Genomic DNA, 26,902 nt, shown 5'->3' with positions numbered 1-26,902 from the left:
ACTGTGTATCTGTTACTGTTGTTAGAAGCACCATGGATTTGTTACTGTTGTTAGAGATTAGAGAGTTGGTTTCAACTCACAGCAGTCCTATTAAAAAAACAGACCAAAATACTTCCCTATCCTATGCCATCTTCACTACTGTTCGTCAGCTTGAGCCCATAAAAGGTTACTGTGTCAACCTTTCTCAACAAAGATCATCTTTTTGGCTGGCCTTCTACTTTACCAAGCATATTATCTTTCTCCAAGGATGAACCATTTCTGTTAACATGTCCAAAGTAATTGCAGCAAAGTCTTGCCATCCTCCCTTCTAAGGAACTTTGTATGGCTGCAGTGTTTATTCTTCTGGCAGTCCGTGGTGCATATTCAATATTCTCTGACAGCACAATTCAAAGGTACCAATTCTTCTCTGGTATTCCTTATTCACTGTTTATCAGGGTGCTTTTATTCAAAGTAATCAATAGAAATGATTTAATAATACTTCTTAGAACACATAGATGTTCATCAAAAGGTATTATATTTTCCAAAAATTATAAAGCAGTTAGCACAGAGCCAAGCTGTATAGAAATGAAGAAGACCATAAAAGCGGAATCTGGCTGCTTAAATGGTCTCCAGGAGTTACTGACACTAGCCAAATTCACTTCAGAACTGCCAGCTCTTGTTCTACTTTCAACTTCATTGTAATACAAATTCAGTTTTGTGGTCAGGAGCTCCCCTAAATTCACACAGAGTAGGGCTTTTCCAAACTTTCGATAGGGTGAGGTACTTTGTAAACATACAAGAATGAACTACTCCACTATGAAATATCTTTTTCATAGCCCATCTGCCATCTCATGGAAATATCTCTGAGGTAAATGGTAAAAAGGAAAAGCCATGGTAGACTGTTAGTGAGGAAGGGTACCCATCCCGTCTCCAATCATGCTCAATAATAATCTGTTTTCCCAAGTACAGGGCAGGTTATAGCTTGATGGCCAAAATACCAAATTAACCTGATGTCTTAATGACAAAGGACATACTATAACTGCCCCATAAAGTTACAAATTTTTAGAATAAGTTGTCACTTTTTTTTTTCCTTTTGGAGTAGCTGATAGGTTTAAACTTCTAACTTTTAAATTAACAGCCCAGTGCTGACTGAACAAGGAAAGCTAAAGTTTAATCAACCAATTGTAGGTCATCCATTTGGATATCCTTCATGTACAGCAGACCAAAACCCTTGTATTCACTAAGAAATCTGCTTTTACTAAAACAATAAAGACACCAGCACAAATTCCTTATGTGAAAAAATATAAAGGTTTTAGTCAAAGAAAGTTGTTGTTTCCTGGTCTATTAATACTGGAAAGTTGCAGAAGAACAAACAGAATTTAAGTCTGTACGAGGTCCCTATCTTGTCTTCTGTGTCTAAAGGAATTCATTAACTCTTGGGAGGTAAAAACTGATTTGTTTCTCAAAAGAATCATTTGACTTTGGTTTTCTGCAAGCAATGTGGTGACTCTCCTGTTTTTTGTTGGCTTTGTTTTATTTGGCAAGACTCAGGGGTAGAAAGGAAGGAAGGTCATAATTGTGCTCTTGAAATTTCAATGAGAAGAGATTCTCTTGGCTGATTACCCATCTACTTCTCAAATCCAAGCAGCTCTCATTTTCTTTGTCCTCCCTATGTTTTGTACCTCCATGTAAGTTTAGCGTTGTATTTTCAGAAAGACTGAAGAATCTAGAATGTAAATTTGTGGGAAAGACTTAATGATTCCTTAGACTACTTACTGCAAGGAGGGCTCTGTCTCGTTCCACCAAATCTGCAAGCTTATCCAGCAGACGTCCTCTTTCTGAAGCATCCATTCTTCTCCACACAGACCCAAGAGAGAAAGCCAGGCGGGCTGCCTGCACTGCCTTGTCTATGTCTGCCTGTTAGAGAGGAGTGAGATCACTTTCAAAACTGCGAAGGGCATCTGTTCTCACAAAAAAGTAAAGAAAAGTCATATTGTCTGGAAAGCACATGTTATACAATCTGTTTGAAGTGAATTATTTTATTTTTTAAAATTGTAATTTTAATAAAGGTCTACAGAAAAGTTGGATTTTCATTCATTCACTGTTGCACAATTTTCTCCCTACCCCAGTTCACTTTGTTATATTTTTAAAATATTCATTCATTGTTGCAATAATTTCCTCCCTCCCCCAGTCCACTTTGCAACGCACCTCTTATTCTGGACTATTGTCATACAAGTAATGCCTAATCCATCAGACATTTGTTTTAAAAAGTTCTTTCCTTCATCTGTTCCAATGCAGTGTTCCTTATCTAACCCCTCTTTTCCAACTTTCTCCCTAACCCTCCCTGTCAGTTCCGTGTTATTATAGTGGTGTTATGTAATATTTGTCCTTTTGTGACTGAGATATTTCACTCAGCATAATGTCCTCCGGACTCACTCATGTTGTGTAATGTCTTACAAGTTCCTTGTTTTTCCAGCACTGCGGAGTCTTCCATTATGTGAATATATACCATGGTTTTTAATTATTTAATAATTTCATTATGAAATAATCATTTTCAAATTCATGCCTTTCATAATTATTTAATCTCTAAGAAAGACATACCTTGTCTGCTTCTTGAACTTCACACACTTGTTCTCCTGTGGCTGGATTATAGACAGGGAACACTCTCCCACTCTCTGAGTTTTGCCATTCATTGTTAATGAAAATCTAAGGGCATAAACAAAATAGAATGTGTAAAAAAGATGATAAATCAATGATTAATGTTACTGAAAAATCATGGTTCTACATGTGAGGTAAGGCACATATGGTTAAGCACTCAATTACTAGCTAAAAAGTTAGTGGCTTGCACCAGGGCTTTGAACCAACTGAATCTAATCCAAATTGCTGCTTCCACTAGAAATATACTGAATCAGAACGTACAGTTCAGTAGGATCCCCCAGGTCATTCATAAGTATATATATGATCCTGCATATCTGGAGTGGAAATGCAAATTCTCAGTAGAGTTGAACTGGAATGAATCAACTGGAAGCTTTGGCTTGAATCCATCCATTGATACCACAGGAGACAAAACAGGCAGTCTGTTTTTGCTAAGGTCAGAACCTTGAAAACCCTACGGAGCAGTTCTACTCCACACACATGTAGTGGCCATGAATTGGAACTGAGTCAATGGCAATTAACAACACATTTATTGGTAGAGAATAAACTTAAAGAATCTGATGAGCTGGAAGAAAGCTTAAGTAGTATTCAGTCGAGCCTTTCTCCCATTTTCGTTTCCTCTGTGATATTTTCAGTTCAAAGTCATCCAAAATAATCTGTTCTGGGTATGTCAGTCAGTGAGAGAGACAAATAGGATGAAAGTACAGAGAGTTTCATGCAAAATAAACTACACAGTGAGGCTGACAACACGTTGATAGTTCAACTTCCAGCCAATATCCATAAAGTGTTAAATCATGGGTCAAATTGACAGTCTTCAAGCCTTAAAATGTTAGTTTCTCTGTCAAGGCATAAGTGACTTCTCAAGGGAACAGATATGGCACTGGAATAAGCATTCTCTTCATTTATGGCCAGAGCCTGAAATGAGCAATTATTCTGTCTAAATTAACTAGTGAGTTAAACAAGTTACAAAGATAAATCAAGTTAGTTATCTCTTTCTCTTTGCTGAGCAGGCTACATAGCTTAATAAGAGAAAAAGGCTGTAACTTTAGAATTGATTTTTGCATGATTTCTTAAGAGCCTTAATTTCCTTCCATTTTAAGTAGATATCACATGGCAAAGAATCTAATGACTAAAGAAATTATACAAGCCAATTTTTAATAAAAGCTGTAATAACAGAGTTGAAAGAGACAAAGAAATTTCTGTATTTTTATTAAGAGAAACTAATATTTTTGAAATGTGAAATCTCAAGAAATACACAAAAATGTTTTACTCTTTAAAATTTATGTGACCATAAATTATAGAATTATATCACTAATATCACACACAAGGCAAATCCTGCTGAAGATTATCCAAAAGCGACTGAAACAGTACATCAACAGAAAACTACTAGAAATACAAGCTGGGTTTAGAAGAGGTCGTGGCACTAGACACATCACTGCCAATGTCAGATGGATCTTGGCGTTAAGCAGAGAGTACCAGAGAAATGTCTATCTGTGTTTCATTGACTATGCAAAGGCATTTGACAGCATGGATCACAACCAATGTGGCTAACTCTGAGAAGAATGGGAATCCCCAGAACACCTGACTGTGCTCATGTGAAACCTATACCTGGACCTGGAAACAGTTAACAGAACAGAGAAAGGAAATACTGCAAGGTTCAAAATCAGGAAAGGAGTGAGTCAAGGATGTGTCCTGCCTGTTTCCATACTTTTTCAATTTGTATGCATAACAGATCATTCAAGAGGCTGAACTTTATGAGTAGGAATGTGGCATTAGAATTGGAGGAAGACTCATCAACAACTTTGTTGTTGCAGATGACACAACTTTATTTGCTGAAACTGAGGAGGGCCTGGAGCATTTGCTGCAGAGGGTCATATGAATTGAAGCTCATCATGAAGAAAACAGATTCTCACCACTGGGCCAACTGGCAGCATCATTATAGATGGAGAAGAGATTGAGATTGTTAACAATTTTATCTTGCTTGGTTCCACAATCAACACTCATGTTATCAGCAGTCAGGAAATCAAAAGATGAATTGCATTGAGAAAATCTGCCATCAGGGACCTCTTCAGAGTACTTAAGAGGAAGGATGTCAGTCTAGAGATTAAGGAATGCCTGATCCAGGCCACGGTCTTCACAATTACTTGCTATGCATGAGAGAGCTAGACAATGGCCAAGGATGACAGAAGAATTAACGCTTTTGAAGCGTGGTGCTGGAGAAGAGTATTGAACATACTATGGACTGCTAAGATTACTAACAGGTCTGTCTTGGAGAGGGTGAAATAAAATTGTTCCTTGTAGGCAAGGATTTTTGAGACTCCATCTGACATCCTTTGGGCATGCTGCCAGGAAGGACAAGTCCTTGTAGAAGGATATCATGCTTGGAAGGGCAGAGGGACAGTGCAAGTAAGGAAGACCCTGGATGAAATGCTTGACACAAGAACTGGGGTAATGAGGGTAGATGTGTCAGATAGAGTGAGACTGGCTCACTATAGGGCAAGGTTCAGAGCTACTGTTCATAATGCCACTACATGTCATGGCTGACATGCCGGCACATAAAAAGAGCAAACACTTCAATAAAAATGCATGAATTTATAAGCTAGTCAACTTAAGAAAGAGACAATGATAAACTGACTTAGTCAGTTTTAGCCTTAAGTGATAAGGTATAGGGTCTTAACAGTTTTTAACAATTCACCATACCAACCAAAGGAGGATTCTGTTATCTCACCTAAAGACTAGAAAATTGAGACACAGGATGATGGGCTCCTAATAGCTTTGACTTGAGTCGACTGATTTTTTTATTGTTGCTACTTCCCTGATTCATGTCCAAATCGATCAAGAACTGTATTTCTCTGGACTTCTGGCTTAGTTCTAACTACTTAGAGCTTATGTTGTTGTTGTTGTTGTTATGTGCCATCGAGTTGCTTGCGACTCATAGCGACCCTATGTACAACAGCCCTAAACTCTGCTCTGTCCTGTGCCAACTGCATTGTCTCTGACACTCCCGATTATCCCAGTCACTGAATCAATCCACCTCATAGAGGGCCTTCCCCTCCTGCGCTGTCCCTCCACCCTCCCAAGCATGATGTCCCTCTCCAAGGACCGCTCTCTCCTCACAACATGTCCAAAGTATGTTAGACAGAGCCTCAGAATCCTTGCCTCCAAGGAGCCACCCAGTTTAACCCTTTCCAGGACAAATCTGTTTGTTTTCCTAGTAGTCCATAATATTCTCAATACTCTTCTCCAGCACCACAGCTCAAAGGCATCAATTCTCCTTCTATCCTCCTTGGTCATGGTCCAACTCTCTGATGCATAACAAGTGACTGCGAAGACCATGGCCTGTATCAGATGCACCTTAGTCTCCAAAGAGACACCATTGCTCTACAGTACTTTGGAGAGGTCCCTAACAGCAGACTTTCCCATGGCAATGCACCTTTTAATTTCCTGGCTTCTGGTGCCAAGACTGTTGACTGCGGAGCCAAGCAAACTAAAGCTGTGTACAATCTCAATCTCTTCACATTCCATCCTGATGCCGCCAATTGGTCCAGTGGTGAGAATCTTTGTCTTCTTGACATTGAGCCTCAATCCATATTGCAGGCTGCAGTCCTTGACACTCTGCAGCAGGTGCTTCAGGTCCTCTTCAGTTTCAGCAAGCAGGGTTGTGTCATCTGCATAACGCAGATTGTTGATAAATCGTCCACCAATCTTGACCCCACATTTCTCCTCATAGAGCCCAGCCTCCCAGATAATCTGTTCTGCATATAGGTTGAAAAGGTATGGAGATAGGATGCATCCCTGGCATACGCCCTTCCCAATTTTGAACCATGCAGTGTTCCCTTGCTCTGTTCTGACGACTGCCTCCTGGTCCAAGTATAAGTTTCGCATTAGAACGATCAAGTGTTCTGGGATTCCCATTCTTCTCAGAGTCAGCCATAGTTTGTTATGATCCACACAGTCAAATGCCTTTGCATAGTCAATGAAACACAGACTTAGAGCTTATAATACCAGCAAATTCCTTGACTTAGAGCTTATAATACAAACAAATTCCTTGGAATTATAGTATAATTTCCAAAAGGTAACAAAAGAATACAATTAGGTTCATTTCATTAATAATTTCTGAGAATATTACCAGATTTAATGAAGAAGAGACCTTACTATTGATCTTTCCTCTTTTATTAATTATTTGGCTGAACTGAATTTCTGAACCTGGAATACACTCAACTGAATTTTTTGTTTTTAGGGTTTTTGGTTGAGCTAAGTTCTAAGTATTACAAGGATTGCTATTTCATGATTTTCATTGTTTTTTAGAAGTCTTCAAAAGATGAAAGGGGGAAAAAATAACATTTCACAAAAACAAACCTCATTCTCTTAATCATAATAATTTGGGTTCCCTGATCATTTCACAAATCTAAGAAACATTATAGGATCTTAGACATCTTGTTTTACATGGATCTTTAGATATTTTGTGACCTCATCATCACAGGAATTATTTTATCATCACTCATCAACTATTCCCAAGTAGGCTAAAAGTGGTTAACAAAAATTATGGAATTGCCTAGAAATTAATAAATAAATCATCATGACATTGATGGCTTAGCTGTAAGAGTTTCACTGCCAAGACAAAAGTTATTGTTGTTGTTGTTGTTAGGTGCCATCGAGTTGCAGATGACTCATAGTGATACTATGAACAGAAGACCTGAGCACTGTTCATAACAAAAGTACTCAGTTCAAATATACTAGCTGCTCTGTGGGAGCAAGAGGGGCAATCTGACAATGCTGAAGGCAGATGTAACTACAAAGGTAAATGAAAGGGGGAAACCAAATATCTATGTATGTTATTGTTGTTGCTGTTGGGTGCCCTTGAGTCCACTATGACTAATACTGCACCTCTGAACAACAGGTTTGAATGTTGCCCTAACCCACAGCTTCCCTGGCAGAACTGGCCCACAGTTTTCCTGGATGTAATCCCCATGTATCACTACAACTTTCTCCTAAAGAGGAGATACATGCTCACATGCAACACTGTCCAGTCAGAAATGGCTCACGGTCGACCCTCCAGTTTTTAATGGCTGTAAACTGTAAAAGAGGGATGATGCTAGGTCATCCTCACCATCCCTGGTATGCTCAGGGCCATTGTTACAGTAAATGTAAATCCATCTTGTTCAAGGTCTTTCTTTATCAGAACCTCTACCTTTCCCAATGTATATCTTTTTCCAAGAATTGGCCCCTCCTGATGAGATGCCCGAAATATTTTACCACTCTTGCCTCTCTGGAGAAGTACCCTGAATAAAGGAAGGAGGGAAACACAACGTATGCACATTTTGTATACAAAACAATATAAAATAATAATTAAAAAAAGAAGACCCTGGATCTATATCTAGAATAAAAAAAGATGGAATAATGAATAATGAACAAAATATACATTAAAATGGATTTGTTATCTTTAAATTAAGGAAGCTCTGGTGGCCCTCTGCTAAGGAACTCTGCTGTCAACCCAAAAGAACGTAGTGTGAATCTACCAGCTGCTCCATAGGAGAAAAGATGAGCAATCTCCTCTAGTGCACTTTACTGCCTCTAAAAACCTGCTGGAGGTTCAGCTATGAGTCAGTTCTGACTCGAAAGCACATAATAATGCTACTTTAAAATTATTTTGTTCATTTTCCTCTCTCTTTAGTCTCACTTTTGTAAATTACTTATCAAATTACTTGAAAGAAAAAAAGGGAAAAAAGTCCCTGTATTTCGATGGTAAAGACTGGGTTTTGGGGATATGGTTAAAATCTTTTCTATTTCTTCTGTTATAGAATTAATCACTCTTGTAGTGACACTTTTAGGACTTGTACTAACATGGTAAATGGAACAAGAAATATTTCTACAATATATGAATATGTTTAACTTCTTTGTGCAGTTTTAAGAGCTTCTAATACAACACTCTTGGCACCAGCAGCCAGGAAATTAAAAGACATATTGTGATGGGAAAGTCTGCTGTTAGGGACCTCTCAAAAGTACTGAAGAGCAACTGTGTCACTCTGGAGACTAAAGTGTGCCTGATACTGGCCATGATCTTTGCAATCACTTGCTATGCATCAGAGAGTTGGACAATGAATAGGGAGGACAGAAGGAGAATTGATGCCTTTGAGCTATGTTTTTGGAGAAGAGTATTGAAAGTACCATGGACTGCTAGGAAAATAAACAGATTCATCCTGGAGAGGGTTAAGCCATGCTGCTCCTTGGAGGCAAGGATTCTGAGGTTTCGTCTGACATACTTTGGACATGTTGCAAGGAGGGACGGGTCTTTGGGAGAGATGTCATGCTTGGGAGGGTAGAGGGACAGCACTGGCGGGGAAGACCCTCTATGAGGTAGATTGATTCAGTGATGGGGTAATTGGGATGATGTGTCAGAGACAGTGAGATTGGCACAGGACAGAGCAGGAGAGCAGGGTTTAGGGCTGTTGTGCATAGAGTCACTATGAGTTGCAAGCGACTCAATGGCACATAACAACAACAATACTGACTAAAATGCTCTTCTCTGACTAGGGTTCCTGAGGAATAAAAGGTTTCTTTCAGGGCTGTAGATTAATAAGTGTGTAGCACTGTGGTGGCAAGAGTAAATACCCCAAAAATGATAGGAGCATATCAAAAGAGCAATGGAGATACTATGAAAGGCTTTCCCTTGGCCCATATTGGGATAATTAAAACAAGAAAGTAATGCTTGTCATTTCATAGGATGAAAAGTAGCTAGGAACCTATAATAATATTTTTAAAGGAATTAATATATTACTGTATGATAAGAGAAAGGTCATATTTACAGCTAAATTCTAATCAACAAATATAAACAAATAATGGAATTAGATAATAATTTTCTGTTATTACATGTGAAATAAATTATACTAATCATTGTTTCAGGCAAGAGTTATAATGGATGGTAAAATTAAAAGGCAAAAGATGTAAGTGAAAATGAATATTTACTAATTCTCCAAGTATCTTCTCAATAATACACATCGGAGAAACTCAGCAGATACCACCTTAATCAAGTGATCAAAGTAAACATCACCATTAATGGGATAAATTGTTATCATGCGCTCAAGATGCAATCCACTGAGAAGCTCACAAGACCACTTCCTAAGTGGTATTTCAAAATGGGCAATATGAATTTAATCATGAAAAATTATCGGTCAAACCCAAACAAAGACAAATCTTACAATTTACCATCTTATACTTTGATAATTTTTTTTAAAGTGTCAAGTGTATAAAAAGTGGGGCTATGAACCACTTGATTGTAGTTCAACCATGGTTTCAACTAAAAGGCCTGCAGTTTTCAAGAACAGACACCAGAAAATGATGTTCCGTTTGTTCAACTTCAGAATACAGCAGATAAGAGATGTGGATTTTTCTTTATTTTGCTATTGCTATTATGTGCCGTCAAGTTGACTACAACTCACAGGAATCCTGTGGACAGCAATTCCGAACCTTGCCCTACCCTGAGCCAACCTCATTCTCTGTGACACACCTGGCCCACTGCCACAGTAACTGTGTCAATTCATCTCATTCTTCCTCTCCTGTGCTGACCCTCTCCAGCATGATGCCTCTCCTGGCAACATGCCAAAGTATGTGAAACAGACTTTCAAATCCTTGCCTCCAAGAGACAGCCTGGTTTCATCCTCTCCAAGACAGTGTTATTTGTTTTCTTGGCAATCCATTGTATACTCAATACTCTTCTCCAGCACCACAATTCAAAGGCATCTAGAGTTATTTTTTCTGAAAGCCATTTGACTGGAGCTAAGTCACTTAACCATTGCTTAGTTTCCTCATCTGTAAAATAAGGGAGTTGAGCCAAACCTCAAGATCTTTTCAATTTGTTGCTGTTAGGTGTCCCTGAGTTGATTTCAATGTATGTTATTGGTAGTTGAGCACCCAGAGCAGTATGTTAATTCTGTGATGCTTTTTCAACTGAAGGCAAAACACACAGATGGCCCAGGAAAGATGGTTCTTATCTGCTCTAGATCTCTAACAGGATAGAACTGCTTAGTGCATGAACCTAATTTTTTTACCATGGCTGTGAAGAGAAATATCTACTGACATATATTTTTTGAGTTGTTGGAATTAAAAGGCATGATAAATGGCAGGACTTAATTACTGTAAACTATAACGGAATGTCTTCTAAGACAGGAAATGAATCATGTCTAACACCTATGCTGATAAGACATAAATACATTCTACTCAATGATAAAATCTGAAACAATACAAAACAAAAAAATAAAAAATTAAAACACTTGGAAGGGATATATGATTAGGCACTATATGCAAGACAGTAGTCCAGAATAGCAGGTATATTGCAAAGTGGACTTGGGGAAGGCAGAGAGGAAGGGAGAAAATTGTGCAACAATAAATTAATATTAAAAAAGAGAGAGAGACAGAAAGTGTACTGGGGGAGGGAGAAGGGAGGGAGAGGGAGGTAAATTTTCATTAAAATCAGAATTAAAATAAAAAATTAAAACAAAACTTTAGCACACTTGGGCAGCAAATATTTCTTTTATTGTATTTTTTATATACAAAGAACATATGTAATGCATATATGTGAGTTAAGTTACACTATATACATATAATTAAAATATATATATTTCTTTCCATAAAGAAACCACTCAAAGGCTCATTACTGAAGAGCTGGTGTGTTTTTCTCAGATATTTTTACTTTTTCTTGTTCTATGCCCTGCCACAAGATATAATCATTATCTTGGATTTTTAACTTCTTTAGTCTTATAGGTCGTATCGCCCTGTTATGTCCACTTGCCGTACAGAGATAACTTGTGGCCGTTGTGAAGCTGGACACTATGACAATGACATGTCAAACGCAATAACGGTTGCCCATGGTGGACAGTGTTTGGTGGCGCTCCCCGGTTGAAACAAGCTTGGAAGCAGGAGTGGCATCCACTTCCGTAAATAGCTGGCCTCCACAAACCCTAAGGACCTGGAGAAAGGATGAAAGTCACACGCAAGTGTCGAGGACTTTTGTTCATAGGGTTGCTATGAGTCGCCTACAACTTGACAGCACTTAACAACAACAGCCTTATATATTATCTTTCTTTTTCTTGCCTTACTATACTATCTATCTATTGGGTTCAAGTGTCTTTATATCATCTCAATTTAGAAATCATTGTTTAGTTCATCTGGATTTTTACTAGCATTCCATCTGCTAGCCATAGTGAACAAAAACCACAAGATTGAAATCTCCTATTCTAGTGGTAAATATGTTAGTCTATCCTTTACCTCTGTAACTTTTATAAAATTTAAAGTTATTTAACAAGTTTATTACTAAACACTTTTATAACTATTATCTCTCTAGTGACAAAGAACTATTTATCAGCATAAAATTATTTCCTTTATTACTAATAAGTTTAAACCACATTGTCATTGAGTCAGGACCAAGATATTGCTGATCATCCAGTGGATTTTCCAAAGTTTTAAAATCGCATGGTAGGAAATGCCTTATCTTCCTCTCTGAAAAAACCTGGTGAATTTGAACCACCAGTGAGATGTTGGCCTTCAGCTGAGTTAGCATTGCAGCTCATTTTGGACTACACTACCAGAACTCCCTTTATTACTAAAAATGCGTCTAATATTAGGATAGCCACCTAACCAAGCTTTTTCTTTTTTTGCTCCTAATCAAGCAGTCAACTGATAAAATTTTTTATTATTTTTCTGCCCTCAAATTTTTGTTATTTTGATAAATTTTATTTTTATTACACATGAAAATGTCTCTTAACTGGAAAATGTAATGCATTTACTTTTATTGTAATCACTGTTACATCTGATTTTCTAATTTCTATTTGTCTTCCTTTATTTTACTTCTAATTTTATTTCTTGTCTTTTAAAACACTGCTTAAAGTTTTTGTGACTTTTGTTCATCTTAAAATTAAATACCCCCTTTTATTTCTGTTCTTTTATTGTTGTTGTTGTAGTGTACTGTAGAGTCCAAACCGACCCATCACTGGTGTTCCAGCTCCTAGCTAACCAGAGGCACTTAATCACACAGGAGGAGATTGCCCGTCTTTATTAGTATCCTAATTATGCTTATTTCTCTGAATATCATACTCTCTTCCATTTTAAATGTTTCTTTGAAATCGTATCTTTAAATATTATCATCTTCACAGTCGTTTTTAATCACTTTTATTTTATCTCATAGCATCTGTACTATATTTGGAGTAATTTGTTTAGTTCTATCATCTAATTCATCAATTTTCTCTTTACCTGAGCCTAATTCACTAATTGAAATATTTCTATTTTTTATTTTTAAAACTTCGACTTGGTTCTTTTTCCAGTCTCTTATGTCATTTTTACAGATTCTTGTTCCTTGTTCAGTTGTTTCTGAGAATTTTATATCTGAGAACTCTGGGAAACTTAAAATTTGTTTCAGTTTATTCTCATTCTTGATGGTGTTGCCTATGATTTATTTAATATTTATTGGGTAAACTCATCTTTTACTGAAATCATACTGGGAATATTGTGAAGACCTAAATTGGATTCATGTCCCTCTTTGAAGAACTATGTTTCCTTAAGTTAGGACCCAGGGACACTAGCAATTTGGATTGTTTTGGCCTTCTTGGAAGACCTGGCCTAAAATATGTGACTAAGTTTAAGATCTTCTACTTGCATGGTAACTGGGGCAATAGGATTATGGTGTCAGAGTAAGAGAGATTGGCTCAGTAAAGGGAAAGGTTCAGAGCTAGTGTACTTGGGTCCTTAGGAGTTGCGGACAACTAAATGGTGCAGATAACAACAATAACAACTTAGAGTAATACTGTTCTTAGAACTGATACTAGGAATTTGCCTCTAGAGAAAATCCTAACTTTTACATTTTAATATCATTTTTCCTTTAATTTATCAATACACTGAAAATAAAGTATGAAGACTGATTATCACTATTCCCATTTAATCCAAAATAAACATCAGTCTATTTTCAGACAACATGATTATATGCATAGAATCCTTCAAAGTCTAACAAACTCTTTGATGTTGAGTCGATGACCAACTGTCAGGGTCTCTACTGAACAAAGTAGAACTATCTCAATGGTTTCCAAGATGATAACGATGGAAGCACATTATTACATCTTTCTGTAGTTTGTGGGTTTAAACTACCGACATTTCAGTTAGCAGCTAAGTAACTAGCACTCCTTCATTTTAAGAATTCCCACACAAATCTACATCTTAAAAAATAAAATAACTTTCAATAAAGTTCTAAGATACAAAATCAATACGGAATCAATGCTCTATCAACAAATAATTATAAACTTAAAATACACTCACACACTGTTATCCAAGATTGAGCTATATTATAGAAGGACTCTTAAGAATGGATAATTTACTTTGTTGCCAGAGAGGAAACAAATTTTGTCACTATCACAATTTTAGGAAGCTCAGGAGGAGCTGATCTTTGAACCTAAAGGCATATGGTTCAAATCCATCAGCTGCTCTGAGGGAGAAAAATGAGCAGTTTCCTTCTATGTGACTTATACCTCTGAAAATGCACTGGAGGGTCATTTAGGATTCAGTTATGATTCAACAGTGCATAGCAACAACAATATTATAAGTTTAAAATACATGAATTAAAAGTAGTAATTGGAAAGAATAATTATGGCTATTACTTACAATATAACTATTACATGACTGAGGAACTTTAGCGAAACTTCCTTCTGTATCTTCTTCTGTGAAACAAATTGATAATAAAAACAACTAACCATCTATTGTTGCATTGTTGCTATTAGGTGTCACTGAATCAACTACAACTCATAGTGACCTTCTGAACCCTGCTCTACCCTATATCATCCTCATATTCTCTGTCATTTTCAAGTCCATTGTTATTGTCACTGTATCAAATCATTTGCTTGAGGGTCATCCTCTCTTTCACCAACTATCTTTCCCAGCATGAACTCTTTTACCAAGAACAAGCCACTCCTGATAACGAACCCAATGTATGTGAGATAGAGTTTCATCATCTTTGTCACCAAGAAGCACCCTAGATGCACTTCCTCCAAGGCAGACTTATTGTTTGTTTTTTGAGCATGCCATGGGATATCCAATACTTTTTTCCAACAAAACAATTCAAAGCCACCAATTCTTCTCTGGTCTTTTTTATTCACTGTCTAATTTTCAGATGCCTAGGGAGCAACTGAAGATACCATGGCTTAGATCAAGTACATTTTAGTATTTAAACTGATATTCCTGCTCTTTAGAGAGATTCTGAACATCAGAAATTCTCAATGCACAACCAGGAGAAGATAAAATACATGAGTGGGACCTTCTAAGAATCAAATCCCTATGCACATCCAAAAACTTCTCCAACAGGGAAAAAGGGAAGCCACAGACTGGGAAAAAGTATTTGGGAATGACATGTCAGATAAGGGACTTATATCTAGAATTTATAAAATACTCGAGCACCACAAGATAAAGGTAAACAATCGAATTGAAAAATGGACATAGGATATGAACAGACACTTCATCAAAGATGACATTCAGATAGCAAACAAGCACATAAAGAAATGTTCAAAATCCCTAGCTCTAAGAGAGATGCAAATCAAAACAACTATGAGATATCATCTCACCCCAGTAAGAACAGCAAAATTTAACAGAACAGCAAGCAACAATTGCTGGCAAGGTTGTGGAGAAACTGGAACCCTTATTCACTGTTGGTAGAAGTGTAAAATGGTGCAACCACTGTGGAAGGCAGTGTGGCGCTTTCTCAAAAAGCTGCAAACAGAGATACCATTTGACCCAGCAATTCCACTACTGGGAATACACCCCAAAGAGACCATAAATGCCATCCAAAAAGATATATGCACACCCATGTTTATCACGGCTTTATTCACGATAGCAAACAACTTAAGTGCCCATCAAAAATCGAATGGATAGAGAAGCTGTGGTATATTCACACAATGGAATACTATGCTGCATTGAAAAACAAAGAACTCATGCAGTATTATTCAAAATGGGTGACCCTGGAGGACATATGTTGAGTGAAATATCTCAGTCACAAAAGGACAAATACTGCATAGTTCCACTGTTGTAAAACAGGACTAACATTGGGGTTGTGGGGAGACTGAGAAAGATGGGATAAATAATGTATACTATATTGAAACAGATGAGGGAGAAAACTGTTTAAAAGGGTTATGTGATTAGGTATTATTTTCATGACAGGAGTCCAGAACAAAAGCTGCATAGTGAAGTGGACCTGGGAGGAAGGACTGTAAAACACTGAAAGAATTTTTCTTTTACTTTTCAAAGAGAAGAGTGTACTGGGGGTAGGGGTTGGCAGGGAGAAAAGTACAACAGTGAATGGATGGAAATGCAAAGTCTCTGTAAATTTTCATTAAGATTAATAATAATAAATTTTTTTAAAAAAAAGAAATTCTCAATGCATCACATTGTTTGATTTCTTATATGCTACCTAGGGTGTTGACTGTGAATCAAAAAAATGAAGTTGTTGACAACTTAAGTTTTTTCTCCATCTGTCCCTCTGGCCCAGTGGTGAGGAATTTTATTTTCTTGATGTTGATGTGTAAGCTATACTTAACTGTAGTCTTAAATCTTTTTCAATAAGTACTTCAAGTGTTCTTCATTTTCAGCAAGCAAGGTTGTGTCATCTGCATAACGTAGGCTATTAATGAATCTTCTTTCAATCCTAATGCTGCATTGTTCTTCACAGGATCCAGCTTCCCAAAAGATTTGCTCAGTATATAAACTGAATGTTGTTGTTGTTGTTTTTGATTGCCTTCAAGTTGAGCACGACTCACTGTGACTCTATGAACAAATGGCCTGAAGCTCCTCTACAACTATTAACATTTTTCAAAGTTCATAGAGTTTCTGGAGGCATGTTGTTTAGGAAGTGGAAGCCACTCCTGCTAGGTACAGAGAAAGGATATATCCTGATGCACATTTTTCCTGATTTTAAACCTTGCAGTATGATGCACATTTTTCTTTATTTTAAACTTTGCAGTATCCATTATTTTGTTTAAACAACTCTTTCTAGACTCTGAAAAATTCTTTCTTGTCCAAAAATAGAATTCTTGATAGACTACACAGCAATGAGATTGGCTATATATGTGCAAAGAGTCAAAGGAGAAGCTCAGTATCAACAGTCAACACAAGGTCAAAAACTGACTGTAGAATAGCCCATTAACTACTCATGTGCCACTTAAAATCGAAGCTGAAGAAAATAAAAACAAGTTCACACAAAACAAAATAAAGCTTTGAGTCTATCTCAGCTTAATTTTAAAATCATTCTAAGAATTGAGCTGAGGCACTGAACACTAGCAGCGAAAGACCAGATGAGTTGTGGGATACCATGAAGGACATTATCCATGAATAAAGTAAAAGGTCATTACTAAGACAAAAAAACAACAACAAACAAAATAGAAAGACCAAAACTTATATTAGAATGTAGAGAGGCCAAAACAAAGGGAAGAAATGCTGAAGTAAGAGAGCTGAACAGAAGATTAACCAAAAAAGCTAGAGCTGTAAAACCAAAAGAGAAAAATATACTTGGAACTTCAGTTCTTAAGAAACTGAAGAACAAATGCAAGCTTCAAATTGCAATGCTGAAGGATTCTATGGGCAAAACCTTGAATGATGCAGAAAGCATCAGAAGATGATAAGAATATACAGAGTCATTGTACCAAAAAGAACTGGCTGATTTTGAAGTATTTCAGGAAACAGTACCTGATCAAGAACCAATGGTAATGAATGAAGAAGTTCAAGCTGCACTGAAGTCATTGGCAAAAAAATAAGGCCTCATGAACTGACAGAATACCTATGGAGATGTTTCAACAAGTGGATGCAGCCCTGGATGTGCCCACTAACTTATGCCAAGAAAGTAGGAAGACATCTATCTACCTGACAAACTGACTGGAAGAAGTCCTTATCTGTTCACATTCCCATGAAGAATGTGGAAATTATTGAACAACATCATTAATATCATATATCATACATACGTAAAAGCTGAAGATTTTTCCAAAATGGTTGGACATTGACAGGGAACTTCCAAAAATTCAAGCTGGATTCAGAAAAGGCTGTGACAAGAGGGAGAGCACTGCTGATGTCCTTAGCTGAAAGCAAAGCCTTATAGATAGATGTCTTCCTCTGTTTTATTAATTATGCAAGGACATTTGACTGTGTGGGTCATAACAAATTAGGGCTAACATTGAGAAGATTGGAGATCTCAGAACAAAAATAGTGTGCTACAATTAAGAGGGGAAATCAGCTCAACAGAAATATAATTTTACAGAAAAATCTTTGTTTTTTAAAGACCTATTTTAAATACAGAACTACTCATAGGTTTTATTAAAGACTTATTTCCTTATTTATTTATTACCTGTTTTGAATACAGGACTACTTCTAGGTAGTACTGAAAATCTACAGAAGACACATATTTGGCCACCACAGAGTTCATAATTATGCTGCAAAGCAAGGATTGCTTTCAGGGAAGTTAAATAACGTAAGACACTTGATGATTAAGTGCAGAGATGAATGGAGGAGATAATCACTGCATGACTTAGGTTCAGAGAAAACAGAGATCTGTGTGGGCTGACATGTTAGAAGAACACTTCAGGGAAGAAGAAATAATGAGGGAGTATGACCTGGAATAAGAAAGGGGAAAGGAGAAAGGAGAAACTCTATCCCTAATAAAATGATTCCACGGGCCTAATCAGCCCCCCTTCTTTGATTTTAGCTCCTCTTTGAAGATTATCTGATACCCTGGGTTTAAGATGTGTGACAAAGAAAACAAAAATGCAAGCTTAATGTCTTTATTTTGCTCTTAAAATTTCCCTGGCTATGTGAAGACCTCAAATAACTTCATTTTCCCATGGATTTTTAGCACTAGCCTTAACAATAACAATGTTGTAATAGTGAGGGGGATGTACCTACGAGCAAGCAAGACCTAAAAGTCAGGAAAACCCACAAGGAAGGGGAATGGACAGATCATATATTCATAAATGCAATCAAAGAGAAGCAAAAACAGAGAGAAAATCATAGTTTAAAAATTAATGTTATAGTCAAAATTGTATAAAGTACATGAAAAATTACAAGGAGAGAACATCTTCTAGCTAATCAATAGATATGAATACCAGGGAGGTATTCACTCCTTACAGCAATCACAGATCAACAGGACAGAATTTGCCCAGAGACAGTTCAGAGGCTGAAAGAGATTAAAAGATTAACGGAAACAAGACTCCCAGGGAAGATGAGTGTCATTCACATGTGTTGTTGTTGTGATGTACCATCAAGTTGGAATGGACTGATAGTTGACCCTCCAGTGGATTTTCAGAAGCTATAAAATCACATGGGAGGAGATTTCCTCTCTCTCTCTCCCACAGCACATGCCTTTGGGTGCCCAGCACCATAAGGACTGCAATTAATGTGATAAAGTTTGTAGGAATGACAACAGAAAACCAACTACTCTTTATACTTTTCCTCATAGTTTTTCAAAAGTATTAAAAACTAATCATGGTTTTAAAACTGTCGTTCTGTAAAACTGAAGAGACTGAGAGAAAAAAATAACCTTATAGAAGTCATAATCAGAAACAGTGAATTGAGAAGGGAACTAAAGATGAAGGGAGGTGAGGGAGAGGACAAAAGAGAAGGTGTGTGAGCAAAGCCAGAAAGAGGCAGAACACATAGCCATGAAAGATACAATTTTAGGCATTCAGTATTCTGAATCCTTCAATGTTAAATAACTAGCTTTATTTTTTTTTACTGAGAAATATACACATATAGCATATCTATTTATATTAGATTGTGTACTATAACAAGTATGACAACAAGACTAGCCAGAAATTATTAAGAGCTTGTGGCAAGAAAGAATTTTATCAGAATGTTATTTGCAAAATGTAGGCAGGCTCTTAAGATGTTGTGGGAAATTTCTGCATTCTTCTAATGCAAAAGGGAAATAATTTCCTACACAATGGAAAAGGAAATATACTAAATGGGAAGTGTGGCATTTCTTGGGTAGCATCATCCTGATATTCACAAGCATACATTCTTAACAGACTATCTTATAAGCACTGTAAATGCTACAGCCTTCTTAGTTTTCCACACTTCCTTTTCTCTTCAGGACAGCAAATTATGTGTATTTCAGTCTAAGTATAATTGCCTATCAAATGACATATTGTGCAAGATAAATCTGCTGCAAAAAGACTTTTGTGAAGTGCTTAAGAGTGAAGGTGTAAATTTAAAAACTACAGTGTATCTAGCCCAAAACAGTGGTATTTTCAATTGCTTTGTATGCATGCAAAGTTAGATAATTAATAAGGAAGACTGAGGAAATCTAGATAGTGTTGTAATGTGGTGCTGGTAAAGAGTACTGAACGTCCCACAGACTGCCAAAAGAATAAAATATGTCCTGGAGGAAATGCAACCAGATTGCTCCTTAGAGTTAAACATAGTAAAATTTCATCTTGTATATTTTGGGCATGTTGTTAGGAAATTCTAGTCCTTAGAAAAAGGCATCATGCTTAGAAAAGTAGAAGATCAGAGAAAGAGAAGAACCACAACAGGATAGACCAACACAGTGATGCAACAATGGGTTTGAAACAGCAACTATTTTGAGGATGGTACAAGACTGGACTGGGTTTCCTTCTGTTGTTCATAGGGTCAATATGATTTGTAGATATTTGATGGCATTTAGCAATACCACCACCACAATAACAGCAATATATGCAAGTAAAAGTTGAATACTGAAAAATGAAGACTTGAAGAACTGACCCCTTTGAATTTTGGTGGTAGTGAAGAATACGGAAATACCAGGGATTACAAAAAGAACAATCAAAGTTGTTTTGGAGGAAGTGCAACCAAAACATTACTTAGAATAAGAATGAGGTATTTGTTTCAAGTACATTGGCCATACTATCAAGAGTAGTCAGTCTCCAGAGAAAAATATTCAAGAAGCGGAACTGACACAGTGGCTACAACAAGGCAGTTAAGATCCACAAACTATTGCATGGGAGAAGGATGGGCAATTTCCTCTTAAGAGACTTACTGCCTCTGAAAGCCTGCTTAGGGTTGGTTCTGACTCAATGACAAACAACAACAAGAAGCATGGGAATGACTATGAATATGAAACGGGCCGGGCAATGGTTTGTTCTAGGTACACATGGTCACTGTAAAAGAGTAAAAACAGACTTAACAGCACCTAATAATGATCTCCAGTATATGAGCCCTATGAGTACAAAAGAACTAAAGGGATGCTTGGGCCTATCTATCCCAGATTACAAAAGCCACTGCTTCTGCCTAACACACCAGAACATATTCAGATCCTTACTAAAGAGAAAATAAATGACTTCTGTAACTGATTCAGGGGAGCTCTAGTGGGGTAAACCTAGCAAGCTTTGCTCCTAACTCAAAGACTGCATGTTTCAGGCAATTCAAATCAAGCAGTGGCTCCTACCATTGCAATTTATAGGCACGGAAACTCAATGGAGGGTAGCTATGAGTCAGAATTGACTCAAAGGGAGGGAGGGAGTAAACCATCAGTAGAAAATAGACCAGGTTGAAACAAACTCAGTTATGTATGATCAGGGTACCCTAAACATCTTACCTGGACCACTGTCTCATGACTACCATACCTGAGAATGCTATTGAAATCCACGTTAGGAAACTAAGGAACAGCCAACTTGTCTGATTAGCCTTGACAAAGGCAAACTGGATCACAGTGATTTGTTACCCTACTGAATCAACATGACATTAAAACCATGCACACACCAATGTCAGTTGTGACATATTCATAAATTGAAAGAAACTGCTTGGCATCAATGTTGTGGTAGAAGCCAATGGGAATTGCTACTGGTAATGGTTAATGTTCATTTCTTCCTGTTCCACTTTCTATAAACAAGGTAATGCCTATACAAGCTCATTACTGTAAACTGAGCACATTTAAATTGGCAGTAAAACCAGAGTATTTACTCTAGTGCACATATAAAGTGCCTCGTCCAATGTTTTGGAAATGTTTCAAGTTTTGAAACCTTACAGCTGGCAGCTTTACAAGCCAAACCTTACACTTAAATCACTCACTCTGGAAAGTTTTTGGTGTCCCGTGTCAGGTAGTACCATTCAGCAGACATTCATTCCTCCGCCCCTTAGATTCTTTTGCAATAAATTTGCATTCACAGGGCTCTTATAACTCTTCCAGCTCCACAGACTCCAATGGCTGTTGATTAAATGTATATATCCTGTGCATTTAATCTGACTTTCATTATGGCCACTTCGTAAAACCGCCACAGACTGAAGAGTGATGACACATAGCAAGAACCTGGAATCCCTGCAAAGCTTCAGATTAGGGTCCCCCTCCTTTCTTTATTAATAGTGACCATTTTGTGGCCTTGCTGTAAATCAGCAAAAGTATTTGACAGCAAATGTTCCTATCTATGGATTATATATACCCTGTCCTAGACATCAGATGAAAAAAGGGATAATCCTGAGAAAGGAAGGGCTTGCTTCCATGTAAATCATGTTACAAATTGGACAACACCCAGAGAGTACATTGTTCAACCTCAATTGAGAAGGCCATTCCCATTTACTATCCTGCTAGAATCGATGTTAATTAAGGCAGACTGAAACCATAAATCTGCCTAGGGGGTTTACAATGCAATTCAGCATTAAGCATATATATTTAAATAAAACAGTAACTGATTAACCAACCACAAGAGTTCTTCCAAAAGTTGCTGAGGTCACTATATCTTTCTTTTTTAATGAAGATGTGCCACCTTTTGGTTTTGTGAAGAGAAGAAATAAATATTATCTTCTAAAGAGATGAGTTATACTAAAGTTATCCATAACACTTGTTTACTGAGAAGTAAAGAGTTGGAAAGAGAGAAGGAAAAGGAAGAAGTTACATGGAAAAGATAAGCGAGTTGATAATCTATTCTAACTTCCACCAGGTCATTTATTCTTTTTTTATGTACAGTTATTATGTAAATACTACATACCAAAGACACTAAGGCATACAGAAATAATCATGAATCCTTGTCCTTGAAGTAAATGCTCAGTACTGTAGTAAAGGAGACCAAAACAATAACAGATCTAATAATAAGACATGGTGGTGGTGGTGATGGTGCTGTGTGCTATCGAGTCAGAACTGACCCATAGCTGACCTTCCAAGAGGTTTTCAGAGGCAATAATTCACATGGGAGCTGAGCCTCCAGCAGGTTTTCAGAGGCAATAATTCACATGGGAGCTGGCCCTCCAGCAGGTTTTCAGAAGCAGTAAATCACAGGGGAGGAGGCTATGCATCTTTCTCCCCTGGAGCAGCTGGTGGATTCAAACTGCATACCTTAGTGCTGGCGGCACAATTCCTTATCACTAAGTCATCTGAGCTCTTAGTAGATGAGGTAGTGATGTTCAAAAGTATTTACAGAATATCTACCACCACTATGCTCCAAAGAGAAAATATTTCCTATTTTTAATTTCAGAAAACACTAGACATGCAATTTGTGTGCCTCTGAGAAATCCAAATGACCAACCATACAGGCCTGACAGAAGTCAACAGAACATTCTTCTGAGTAGGTAAGTGATAACTAGAGAGCCATCAAAAGAAGTTACTGGTTCCCTGACATGGTAAATAGTAGAACAGCCTACAATGGACAATCCAGTTAACATTCAATAAAAAATTCTGATACAATTGCATTATTAAGTACCTACCCTGTGCTGGACACTTTCACTCTTGCATCTAATCTCTATAAATCTGTGAAGCAGGTTTTATTCTTCTTTCAAAGGAAAAAAACTAAGGTTTGCAATGTTACAATTCCTAGATATTATACCAAATAATGCGTATGGCAAAAATGTAAACTCAAGTTTCCTATAACAATATTTTGTTTGGGTTTTTTTTTCTTCCTCTTCTCTGCTAAGGTATAACCTTAAAGATTAATGTTTTGTTGAGCTAAAGGAAGTAGCATGCGCAGGGTGATTATAATTAGGACATTTACTATAAAATTAAAATTGAAAACAAAATCAGGAGAATACTACTGGCAAGCCAATATCTGAATGTGCACTATGTTCTAGTCACTGCTCTACACAGTTTATATGCAGTAACACAAACCTGTCTTGGAAGAAGTGCATCTAGAATGTTCCTTTGAAGTGAAGAGAGTGAGACTTGGCCTTATATTATTTTACAGACAGTGGACATGTTATCCTATGATGACTATGACCCTTTCATGCAATGAAAGTGGTCTGGCATATTCAACTTAAATATTTTACTGAAGTTTTCATTTAGTCTTTGGTTTATTGTTTGTTATGTGTGTGTGTGTGTATTTAATTCATTCATTGCTGCATATTTTTTCTGTCTTCCCTTCCCTAGCCCACTTTGCAATGAACCACTTTTTCCAGATAGTTATAATACATATAATACCTAATCATATATTTCTTTTGGACCATTCTTCCTCTCATCTGACCCAATGCAATGTTCATTGTCTATCCATTCTTTTTCTATTCTCCCCTCATTTCAATTCTATTTTATAACAGCAGTATTTGTCACGTTTTATTTTTATTTCTTAAAAAAGTCTAACTATACTACTAAACAGCTATACTTGAAAATAATGGTGGGAATAGGTCTTAATCTCAAATCTCAATCATAGAAATCTTAGAAAATGGTTTTCTATTTTAAGAATTGTTTATATACATTTTAAAAGAGGTGGTAGTGTGGAAGTATTAACTACTTCTCCTTTGCCTCATGCAGATAACAATTTTAAATTAATGGAAAAAAGAGCAGATTGTGAAGTTAGCACTCTGAAGAGGAAACTCAGCACAAGAAGGGATGTGGACAAAGCTTGGTGATCAGTGATAAGAGGGAGTTAAACAACTTTCACTTACAGATCGCCATCAGGAAATGTTTTCCCCTTGGAATTGTTGGTGGATTTGAAATGCCAACCTTACATTTAGAAGCCTATATGCAATGCACTCCTCCACTAGTATGTACAAGCTGTGAATGAATGCTTTCATTTCTCTGAACCTCAAATTCTTCATCTCTAAAAGTAGGATAATGATAACGTGAGTTGTTCATAGGGTCTCTGTGAGTAAATACCCTACTCACTGGCACCTAACAGTAACAGTCTTGAGTGGCCATTTTAGAACTCAGGAGAGTTTTATCAACTTCCTGTTTTTCCCAATGGAGAATTCATAAGGGAATAATTCTGTGGAGCAGGAAGAGGATTCTCGGATTTGAATGTTATTCACACTGGAGGCTTTTCATTAACACAATGTTCCTCTGAACACATATGGAGCACAACAAATTGTCTTCCATGTGTGCAGGAGTGCAAACAAGGGCTGGTGTAAAGAAGAGAGCAATCACACTGTCCAGTTTGTCAGGGACGCATGCTAGTCCAGCATGGCACTGCAATTGAGCCCAACCTTTTGTATTTGCAGGAAGACTTTTCCCATGTACTACACACATCATTTAACATCTTCAGCCTCTTTTGATGATTCCCCAGCCTCTGTCGTGGAAGTTGTCACTACAACAGTTTTCTCTACCTCCATGAGAGTACTGTCCAGGATGGAGGTCTCCATCTCAGGGGAAGGAGCAAGTTTAGGAGGACCACTCTCCTCAGAGGACCTGTTCTTTTCCTTAGACTTCTTCTCTTTGTCCACTTTTGGTTTTGTTTGTAGTCTTGTATTTGCATCATCTCCTATGGTACACATATCCTGCCCTTAGTGTTCAATTTCAACAGCTGGCACCAGCCTTGTACAGTGTCTCGGGGAAGGTTGTTAATTGGTAATGGAGGAATGTCAGCCTTCTTCCGTGGTCTAGAGCCATCCTTACTCAGTGAACAGGAAGCTTTTTCTACCTTCCTTCTTTTTATTTTATTTTTATTTTCCCTATCACCCCTTTAGGAGTTTCCAGGAAAATTAGTATGTTTGGTTGATTAGCAATCTCTGGCATTCCTTCATTTTCCAACACAGGTTCAAATTTGAGATTCACATATTCTTCCTCTTCCTGCTCCACAGAATTATTCCCTTATGAATTATCCATTGGGAAAAACAGGAGGTTGATAAAACTCTCCTGAGTTCTAAAATGGCCACTCAAGACTGTCACTGTTAGGTGCCAGTGAGTAGGGTATTTACTCACAGAGACCCTATGAACAACTCACGTTATCATTATCTTACTTTTAGAGATGAAGAATTTGAGGTTCAGAGAAATGAAAGCATTCATTCACAGCTTGTACATACTAGTGGAGGAGTGTACTGCATATAGGCTTCTAAATGTAAGGTTGGCATTTCAAATCCACCAACAATTCCAAGGGGAAAACATGAGGCAATCTACTTCTGTTAAGACTTATAGCCTTGGGAATACGACAGAGGGGCACTATGATTGAGAACTTATTCAACAGCTGTATTTGATTGGGTTTTTTAGGATATTGCAGAGCTGCAATTCAAAACCAAGGTAATCTGGTCCCTTTACTCCTTAGTGGCATATAATGGTATTAGTAAGAGACTAATATAGGAAGGTCTAGTGACCTAATGACAAGGAGTTGTCGGACCAACTCAAAGGCAGGCAGATTGAATCCACCAATTGCTCTGTGGGAGAAAGATATGCAATCTACTCCTATGCAATGTGCATCTTTTAAAGTCCACTGGAGGGTCAGCTAGGAGTCAGATCAGACTCTATAACATATAGTAACAACATGTTCAAACTGCCTAACCTTCAAGTAGTTATGTGCCCTGTTCAAAAGAAATTAACTAAATGCAGTTCTTCCCAAGGGATATATAATTTCATAAACTGAGAAAGTCAGCTTAAATTAGCTTACTGTAAATGTAAACCAGCATTATCTGAATGGGAAGTGCACAGAAACAAAACCAAACCATACTTCGAAAATAACATATATATTGAAAGAAATATTGGAGTGGATGTTTGTGGGGAAAATAACAAAAACACTGACCAGACCAAGGTGTGACAGTGTTGCTTAGTTGGCTGTGACTTGCAGCACCCTACACACAACATGCCACAAATTGAGAAACAAGATTACTTGAAAATCTACGAACCTGTTTCTGTCTTCTCCCTTAAATGTGTATTTATTTCAAAATAGGGTATTTTGAAATATGGATTAATATTTGATCTTTGAACATTATTCTTCCCTTCTGTCTTTTCCTGGCAAAACATTAGAATCTTAGTCATTCTTAAAAACCTAGTTGAAATGTAACCTCACGGTGAAGTTTTCTCAAATCTCTTCGTTTTCCATATCACATATACCTATGTATCATATTTTATTGTAATTCTTTGTGTATATTCCCCACT

At 37.2% G+C, this 26,902-nt stretch overlaps 1 protein-coding gene across 2 annotated transcripts in view; it reads right to left on the bottom strand.

The window, feature by feature from the left end:
* Nucleotides 1–26,902, bottom strand: part of ALDH1A2 (aldehyde dehydrogenase 1 family, member A2) — a 138,317-nt gene that overhangs the window by 79,013 nt on the left and 32,402 nt on the right. For both annotated transcript variants that reach the window (XM_006894503.1, XM_006894504.1), the window contains exons 2-3: nucleotides 2,581–2,685; nucleotides 1,756–1,896 (exon numbers count right to left, since the gene is read on the bottom strand). In XM_006894503.1, coding sequence (XP_006894565.1) covers nucleotides 1,756–1,896; nucleotides 2,581–2,685 — 246 coding nt within the window. The remainder of the gene's footprint in view (nucleotides 1–1,755; nucleotides 1,897–2,580; nucleotides 2,686–26,902) is intronic.

This window comes from Elephantulus edwardii, unplaced genomic scaffold, assembly GCF_000299155.1.
Source record: "Elephantulus edwardii isolate Elephantulus edwardi_28Jun2011 unplaced genomic scaffold, EleEdw1.0 scaffold00145, whole genome shotgun sequence".
In the NCBI taxonomy this organism is placed as follows: domain Eukaryota; kingdom Metazoa; phylum Chordata; class Mammalia; order Macroscelidea; family Macroscelididae; genus Elephantulus; species Elephantulus edwardii.
Note: the sequence above shows the minus strand (reverse complement) of the source record. Positions and strands in the feature narration are given on the sequence as shown.